Source organism: Papio anubis, chromosome 8 (genome assembly GCF_008728515.1).
Source record: "Papio anubis isolate 15944 chromosome 8, Panubis1.0, whole genome shotgun sequence".
Taxonomy (NCBI): Eukaryota; Metazoa; Chordata; class Mammalia; order Primates; family Cercopithecidae; genus Papio; species Papio anubis.
In genome coordinates, this window is record NC_044983.1 from 136,535,085 (window position 1) to 136,544,163 (window position 9,079).

The window sequence follows — 9,079 nt, forward strand, 5'->3', positions numbered from 1 at the left end:
CTGCAACCCCACCAGGCCACTAGGAGGGGTGCCCGTCGGGGTGAGTGGAGAACCCTGACCCGAGGTCACTGATACCGCCTGGATGCCTGCAGTACACAGGGGCTGGCCCGGATGTGAAGGCCCGATGGGTGCTGGGCCCTCGTGCTGCCCCCCTCCCGGCACAGGTAGCTCGTTTGCTGAGTTTCCAAGCAGAATAGTTTGTAAAATGTGCAATGCATTTGGAAGGGGATGGGCCTCTCATGGGCAGTGGGGCAGGTACCAGGAGAGTGGTGGCCCCAGCCCTCCCAGTCCCCTGGGAGCCCTGCCCAGACACACCAGGTTCAGATGGTCAGTGCCTGTTCCCCCAGGGACCCTTGGTGGCTGAAGATGCCTGTGGACTCCCTTTATGTAAAACACCCAGGATTCCCCAAAACCCAGTGATGCTACAATGTCATCGAAATCGTAAGCACATCGATGATGTGGCATTTCTTGATTGGCCCTTGGGGTGAAGTGGTAGTTCAAAGGGCAGCTCTCACTGGGTGGTCAGACAGCACACTGGACACCCAGGGGCCCTCGATGCTGTGACATGCCAGGGAGGCACCCAGGTCCCCGATGTTCCAGTGCAGGACAGGTGACAGCCCACCTGGCCCACTCCTCCCACCCAGGTTAACACCCCACATCCACTTGGTCTCAGCACAGAGCGTCCCGAGGCCTGCCTCGGTTGTGGTGTGGTGCGGGGGAGTTCCCCGCTCTGCCCAGGACTCCCACGCTGGTGCCCTGGGGAGCTGGCGGGCTGTAGGAGAAGGACAGACAGAGAGCCTGGGGCTGGTTTACAAACACAGAGAGCTTTTCCCACGGCAGCCCTTGACGTCAGCTTCGGAGGGCGTCCCCATGCAGGCGTGATAGGCAGAGGCTGTGCTGAGGGCTGGGGCAGTAGTGGAGGTGGGCAGGGCCCAGAGGCACTGGGTGGGTGCCTCACACACCAGGGCTAGGGATCCATTCATTCTAAGCTCTGGATTACAGATGGGAAAACTGAGGCCCAGAGAGGGGCAGGGACATGGCTGAGGTCTCAGGGGGACCCCCGAGCTGCCAGGCCTCCACTGCCTCCCTTGGGCAGGTGCGAAGGGTACCTGCAGTTTGGTGTTAGGCTCCCACCTACAGGGGCAAAGCCCAGGCTCAGAGGCAACCTGGAATCAGCGAATCAGGGGCTGAGCTGGACTGGGCAGCAGGGTGTGCGGTCGCAGCAGGTGAGCTCATCTGTAAAATGGGGGTACGACACCTCTGGCCCTGCTGGCCTGTCCAGATCTTCGCGTCACTTGGCGCTCCCAGCACCACACCCTCCATGAGAGGCCAGCTGGGAGCCATCTGGAAGAAGTCCCTTCTGGCCCAGGTGGGCAAAGAGATGACCGGGAGGGAAGGACGTCGAGCACCTCTTCCTCATTGGAGCCCTCCTGGGTGACCCCGTCCTGTGCCCAACACTTGACCGTTCTCCCTGGGGCTGGCCACATGGGGGTAGGATCTGAGCACCCCCGCAGCTGTGCACAAGAGCACAGGACTCCCCAGGGCTCTGCAGGGGGCCTGGCGTCAGCTCCAGCTGAGTTCCGGGGAGGTGCTGCAGGGGAGGGTTAGGTAGACACACCTGGAGGCCCAGAACGAGCCGAGGGGTGGTGAAGGGGTCATCCGTGCTGAGTCCTTGAGGGATCAGTGAGGCCGAGGAAAGGTGGGGCAGGGTCCAGTCTGGAGGGCGAGGCTCGGCCTTGTGGCCTGTCCTAGGGTGGGGGTGGGGTGGGGGTGGGGAGGAATCAGCTTCAAGAGGCGGCCCCAGGAAGAGCAGGGACAGAGGAGGGGCTGGGACATGACAAGCGGAAGGCCCTGGCTAGCGATAAGCACAGGCTGCTGGGCCAGTGGGGTGAGGGCCAGGAGTCACAGAGCAGGTGGTCCGAGGAGATTGGGTGAGGGACCATCCAGGGGGAGGGAATGGCAGGGGACAGGCCTGGGAGCAGGAGACTGTGGTCTCATGGGCGGAGCCACTTCCCCAGGCCTGTCCTAGCCCTCCAACCACAGCCCCTCCCCTGGGCCCCTCTCTCCCCTCCCGCCTTTCCTACTCATCCCTCCGCTCCCTCCTGCACCTGGGCCCGCCCCTCCACAGTCAGAGACCTGCAGACGCTGAGCTTGACTGCCCCTCTCCCTGGCCCACAGCTTTCTGTGACTCCTGATGGGGGGTCAGGAGGTAGGGGTGGCCTTGACCCTGGAGTCAGGCAGGGCTGGGAGGGGAATTCCAGCTCCCTTTTGAGGTGGCGCCTGGGAATGTTGGGTTGGTCCCATGATGTCTCTGAGCCTCAGTTTTCTCCTCTGTAAATTGGGCACACAGACCCCTTCAGGTGGGGGCCCAGCTCCAGAGGGTAGGCAAATGTGGCCCTGTGGGTCCCCTCTCATCCCATGAGGCCTTACCCCAAGAGGGGATGGGGTGGGGAACACAGAGCGCTGGGCTGCGGAGGCCCTGAAGGAGAGAGGAAGGACTGTGTGTGAAGAGGCAGGGAGGCTGGAATCGGAGCCGCTAAGCGAGGCGGCAAGCAGGGCGTGGAGGGGTAGAGATAGGGGGTGTCCAGCTCCAATAGGGCACACGGAGGCGTGTCCAGCTCAGACAGTGCACCCCCACCCCGCCCCATGCCTTCAGGCCCCCAGGAAGCTGGGGCAGGCACATTTCCTGCTATTAATGGAGCTTAATCTAAACAGACCCTAATATTTACCTCCAGACGCCTCCGGCCGCCGCGGGTGCCAGACCGTGGGAGTGACGAGCCCCCAGACAGCGCCTCCCCACCCGGAGCTCCGCTGCGCCAGACCAGAGACCGAGAACTGGGCACCCAGGAGCCCTGGTTTGAGCCCCCTCCCTGGCCACCCCCAAAGCCTCAGTTTCTCCTCCGGGAACGGAGGTGGCCATCCCACCTTCCCAGGTTCAGAGAAGGGGCCACGCAGCAGCACTTAGTAGGCCCACAAGGCGGCCAGTCCCCCCTCTCCCTGGGGTGTCGGAGCAGCCGACCCATCTGCTCCCTCTCCTTCTAGGCCATATCTCTGCTGATATGATAGGAGACTCAGCGGCTGTGGGTGGTCTGGCTGCCTCACCCACCTCCACGTCCTTGCCCTGGGTAGGCAGGCTTGGGATCAGGGATGGAGCCCCCTTGTTCTGCTGGTCCGTGCCAACCCCCACCCAAGCTGCTGTGCCCATATCCTGCTGGCAAGTCGGCCACCTGTGCCCCCTCCATCCACTGCCCATCAAAGCTGGGCGGAGCTCAAGGCCCCTAAATCTGCCTCCCAGCAGGGATGACAAAACCACAAAACCGCCGTCACTGCCTCCCTGTGGAGCCCTGCTGGTCCGCAGGACACGGAGTTGGAGCGTGTGTAGGGCCACCACCCTGCTCCATACCCTCCGCCAGCTCCATGCCCCCCACCAGCGCAGGAGCAGAGTCGTGGGCAGGAGTAGAATAAACAGCTTTAATTCCGGACAAGGCCATCTCGTGAAGGAGATTGTTGATGTCGGATATAAATACACACACCATTTCACGTCACTGGGGCGTTTTAAAAATCCGGAAAGGGGGATCGTGGGGAGGGGGCGCAAAAATCTCACGCTCTGTCCCCATGAAAGTGTGGAGAGGGGGCGCGCACAGATCTCACCTCTGCCCCGTGGGACCAAGGACAGTCTTGGTCTGACTTTTGAAGCTCCTGGGGTTCCGTGGAGGGTACAGAGGAGGCTGAAGTGGGAAGGAGCCAGCCATCAGGAGGAGAAAGCAAGCGGCTGGCGAAGCTGTGGGGCAGTCCAGGGCATTGGGGTGCCCCCTCCCTCAGCCCCCTGCCCTCCAGCTATGAGGCTGAGGAGAGGAGAAAGAGGAGTAGGGTGTGGAGAAATTGAGGCTTGCCTATCAAGGGAGCTCCTTCCCCTCCTGGCCTCTTGCAGTCTGAGAAGCCTCTGAGGCCCGAGGAACCCCAGTTGAATGATGGGATTTCAGACATGGGGACAAAGAGGGGGACCTGGCTCACCTGCCTTAGAGTGCCTTCCTCCTGAAGACAGGGATTGTTCCAGAAAAACTGCAAGCCGTGCCTCTTTGAGCACAGCAGTCCTCAAGTGTCAGCCATTCACCCTTTAGCATGAATTAGAGTGACAACCAGGAATGGAGCCAGATTGGGGGGCACTGATGGGGAAGCTGAAGGCCCAAAGGACAGGGAACACTGGAGGAGGAGGGGCAGGAAACACTGGCAGGGGGATGGGGGCCGGGAAGCTGCACGGAAGGCCCTTCACTGGCCCCAGTGAGGCGGCACTCGGCCTCACCTTTGCCCAGGCCATTTCCCCTCGCCTGAGCACCCCTTCCCGCTGCCCCCTGCCTCCTTGCGGCCCCAGCCTGGAGGGATCTTCACAGCACAGTGTGGGACCAAGGGCAGAGGAGTGTCATACCCCAGGCCATGTGCAGAGCTTGCTTGAGGGGCAGGAGTGGAAGCCAGCAGGTAGTCTCTGGGGCTTTGGGCACCCCCTAAGATGGAGCAGGAGGACCCACAGCCCCTGGAGGAGTGGAGTCCAGAGTCCCTGGCCCTGGATGACTTGTGAGCGTGGGTGGGGGGGGTCCCAGAGGAGCAAGGCCATTCAGGGACTGCTGGGCCACATGAACCTGGAAGAGACGCCCGCAGCTGGGCTTGGGCTGAGCAGGACACCTGAGCCCTGACCCCTTGCTCCTCAGCTCTAGATGCGTGACCACGTGGGTGCCGACTCGCAGCCCTGGGAATGGCGGCTCGCTCGCCGCTGGTGCCTGCTTGCCTGAAAGCCGCCATGAAGGTTGCTCCTGGGGTCAGTGGGGTTTTTCTGCATGCACAGCCCCGTCCCCCAGCCGCCTCCTTTCTGGACCCCTCTGCCTTGTGGAACCCTGCGTCCCTAGTAAGCCACAGCCCCTCTCTGAACCACGCCAGAGAGCTAGGGGCTGGGGGAAGGTTCCAGAATTGTGCCTGGTGCCTGGTAAGTGTCAAGAATGCTGGTGGCCATGGCGATACCCACTGTTTCTTGGACATCCGGACCCAGGAAGGAAGCAGCCCTGGCAGTTCCACCACCTTACTGGGCACGCTTCTGCCTCCTCTGGGCCAGCACCCCCCACCCCAGCTGCCCCACATGGCCACAGTTGGGGTTGGTGAGGACAGTACTGGCCTTGGATGACTCAGACACTCACTCTATGACCTTGGCAAGCCCCTTTCTCCCTCTGAGCCTCAGTTTCCTCATTTGTAACATGGGGATATAAAGTCCAGGACCCTAAACTGGGGATAGGAGACTCTGCCTCAAGCCGAGTCGGGGAGCCCCAGTCTTTTCCTCCTCCTCCCCCTCCTGCTCGCAGCCACACAGGCCACAGTCACCCTGAGTGTGTAGGACTTCTCTGTAGCCAAAGGCCTGGCCTGGGGACCCGAGCCCATCTCGCCTGCTTCAGTGGCTATGGCCAGGTATGATGGCAGGGCCTCGGAGCCAGAAGTGCCAGGGATGCCCCACACTCCTCTCCGTCGCCACAGGCCCCCTTCCCCATACACCAGTCCCGAAAGGGTTGGGATCTTGGACACTCGGCAGAAGGTACAAAGGGAGGCAATCCTGGAGTCCAGCTCCGAGCAGATGGCCAGAGGCCCCAGCCAGAGAAAATTCCCTCCCTAGTGAAGGCAGGGGGATGCATAGTGAGCTGGGCCAGAGCAGCTGGTCACGACCTCTCTGCCCCCCGAGGGGAGAAAAATGTCTCTTTGCATGGGGAGATGGTGGCTGCAACCCGGCATGCCTGGGTTCGTAGCTGTGTGACTTTGTTCTTGGTTTTCTTACCCATAGGATGGGACAGTGAGCACTGCCGTCTGCCTGGGGCAGCAGGTGGGCCGTTCTGAGGCTATTCCTAGAGTGAGGGCTTTGGGAAGATGGTGCAGTCTCTGTGGAAGGAGGTGCAAGGGCACTGGAGGAGGTGGGGCTGGTTTTCATTCTGACCCTGCCATTTCCCAGCTGTGGCCCCTGTGTGTGTCACTTGACCCCTCCAGCACCAATAAATGGATGAAAAATCGCCTGTTCTTTGTGGGTTGTTGCGGGTTCAAGTGTCAACCCAGATATCAAAGTGCTTGCTCACAGCAGAGCGGCCTGTGGGTGTCTGCTGTTCTATCGTGCAATTCACAGAGGCCTCAGGTGGGGGGGTCTTGCAGAGACATGCACTCCCCCGCACCTCAATTAATGCAACATTAATGCTCCCTGGCCTTTGCTTTCTGTCCTTGTTTTTCCTTCTGTGTGGGTGTTGGAGGGAGCATTGTTGTTGTTAACTCTCTTGGGAATTCCGAGTACCTAAATAATCTTTGTCCTTTTTTCTTTTTTCTTTTTCATCTCATCCTTCTAGTCAATGGAATCCACTTTGTCCTTTTTTCTGAGGAACTCCTTCTGGAGACAAACTGGCCAAAGTGAGGAGCAGCTCCTGGCTACCCCTGAGTTTTCAGTGGGCACGCGATACCCCAGGAACAGCAAATCACTGGCATTCAGGCCACCACATCCCAGCTGGAGCCAGTGGCAGACATTGCTAATCAACCACAGCACAGTGGCCTTAGACTCAATGCGGTGTTCTGGGTAGCCATCACCAATCAACCGAGATGAAACCGATTGCCACCCCTGGCATGGTGGGTGTCCAGGCTGGCATGCCCAGATAGCCCCGACCTTCAGCCCCTGGCATGAGCCCTGCTGACTAAGCCTCAGGCCCATTAGCCAGGGCCTGGGTGAGGGCATGAGGGCCAGCACTGAGGATGTGATGACGACCCGAGCCCTTGGAGCTCCTGTGCATGCTGACCACATCACCGCTGCTGGGCTCACGCTCTCCTCTGTGCTGGCCAAAGAGGCCGCGGACGGTGGCCTGGAAGCCACTGGTGACGAAGCAGTAGACGATGGGGTCCATGCAGCTGTTGAGGCTGCTGAGGGTCACAGCCACGTGGTAGACCACGAGGCTTGCGTGGTGTGGCATGTCGGGCCACAGCGCCACGGCCACCTGGCGGGCATGGAAGGGCGTGAAGCAGACGAGAAAGATGATGAGCACCGTGAGCAGGAGCTGCATGGCCCGCACGCGGCGCTGGCGGCCCTGGCGGAGAAGACCTGGCCGCGACAGTGCACACATGATACGGCCGGTGAACACGCTGATGACCAGCAGGGGCAGAAGGAACTCCAGAACAGTCAGCGCGAAGACACGGCAGCAGGGCCGGCCGCCCGTCATGCCCAGCACCGACAGGGTCACAGCACCGGCGGCCAGCCACACAAAGGCGCACACAGCCCTGGCACAGGCAGGCTGGCGGCAGCGGCGGGAGCCTTCGGGCCGCACGATGGCCAGGTAGCGGTCCACACAGATGCAGGTGAGGAAGAGGATGGAGCAGTGCATGTTGAGGAAGTAACCTAGGACATGCGGGAAGGCGCAGTGCAGGCAGCCCCTGGCGCCGTAGTACACAGCGAAGCGCGTGGGCAGGGACAGCCCCACCAGCAGATCGGTCACCACCAGGTTGATGGTGTAGATGACTGATGGTGTCTTGGCCTGGGTGCGGCAGCAGAAGACGTACAGCGCCAGCCCGTTGAGCACCAGCCCCACCAGGAAGATGGCTCCGTGCACCGCCATCAGCGCCAGCCACAGGCCCGGGAAGGTGCCATGCAGCTCCTCATCCAGCCGGGCAAACAGGTGGAACAGGGGTACCTCCAGCCCGCTGGCATTGGTCCACACTGTTGTCACTGCGGTGGCATTGGGGACTGCCCCGGCCGAGGGCCCCACTGGAGACACAGAGGGCATGACGGCAGCCTGCACACCCCAGGCCTGGAAGCAAGGAGACCAGGTCACCCCAGGCCCCAGCCTGGCCTTAAGCCCTGCCCTGAGGCCCGGAACTCAGCCAGCCCATCTGACCCTGCACACCCAGCAGCCCCCACCTCCATGCCCTCGCCTCGTCCGGGGCCTCAAATGCCTGCTCCCTTGGCTCTACCCAGAGGGAGCCTCGGACGTCAGCAGAAAAGGCACAGGCTTTCAGATTCAGACACGGGTTCAAATTCCAGCCCTGGCACTGGCCAGCATGGAGCCTTGACAAAATGTGGAGGTTTCTGCGACCGTCCTGGCAGGAGGAGGAGGTGGAAACATGTGCAGTGCAGGGCTGTCCTCAGGATGGAGAGCTGATAAGGGCACGACCACGGGGCTCCAGTGTGCAGTTCCAGGGCCTGGCTCCAGCCCCGGCTTTGCCACTGACTAGTGTGCGTGCTCGGGTAGGCCATGTAGCCTCTCTACCTGCTTCCTCATCTATATGACTGTGATGGCGTTGCTGATGGGGTGATGAAGCAAGCGGGTCAGCACAGCAGCACCAGCAGAGTTGGTGGCCGAGGAACCAGTTCTGCTGGGCCAGAGCCTTGCTGGTGGTGGGGACCTCTGATTGCCCTGCCCACTCCCCTGTCCCCACACCCGCCGTCATGGCCCCCAACCTCCGGGACCACCCATCTGTTCTCCCCTCCTCCCAGGCCAGCGTCAGGTCAATGCCCTGGACGGGGGTCCTCATGAGGGGCCTTCACAAAGGGAACTAGACTGTCCAGTGGGGCTGGATGGGAGCCAAGGTCCAGTCCCACTGGGCACCCCAGGCTCCTACTGTCCCTGAGAGGCAGGCACCCTATAATCCCCCCAACCCACAGAAAAGGAGACAGAGGCCCCTGTGGGGTGGCTGGCTGGGGCTGAAGCCTGGAGCCAGGGTGTGAGTCAAATAAACAGCAAGCTCCCGTCTGGCCTGGGCAGGGGGGCCGGGGTGGGGAGCGGGCGAGGGGCTGTGCCGGAGCCACCCACTCTGTTTATGTTCCTGCCCTGGCGTGTTTAACTCGGCAGTGATTTATCCCTCTATTTATAAATGAAGGGTTAACGGCCCTACCCCCACCCTAGAGCTGGGCTGACCCTCCAAATAAGGGCATTTCTGGCTTTTTCAGGAGAAAGGAGAAGCCTTTGGGGTAAGGGAGGGTGGGGAGGCTCGTGGGCTGTTTCTTCTGCACAGCGCCCCTCCCCCACCTGCTGGAGAAGGGAGGACCCTTGCCCCTTCCCCTCCTGGTGGTTGCCTGCTG

The 9,079-nt window shown here is 61.5% G+C and overlaps 1 protein-coding gene across 1 annotated transcript; it reads right to left on the reverse strand.

Annotated features, from left to right (window-relative positions):
• Nucleotides 1-2,642: 2,642 nt before the first annotated feature.
• Nucleotides 2,643-8,408, reverse strand: GPR20 (G protein-coupled receptor 20). The gene has a single exon (XM_021942689.2). The coding sequence runs from the start codon at nucleotides 7,782-7,784 to the stop codon at nucleotides 6,705-6,707; it is 1,080 nt and encodes a 359-aa protein (XP_021798381.2). The 5' UTR covers nucleotides 7,785-8,408; the 3' UTR covers nucleotides 2,643-6,704.
• Nucleotides 8,409-9,079: the final 671 nt, after the last annotated feature.

What these genes read in the sequence shown, in the direction of transcription:
- GPR20 (XM_021942689.2), bottom strand. Translation starts at nt 7,784, where the DNA reads ATGCCCTCTGTGTCTCCAGTGGGGCCCTCGGCCGGGGCAGTCCCCAAT.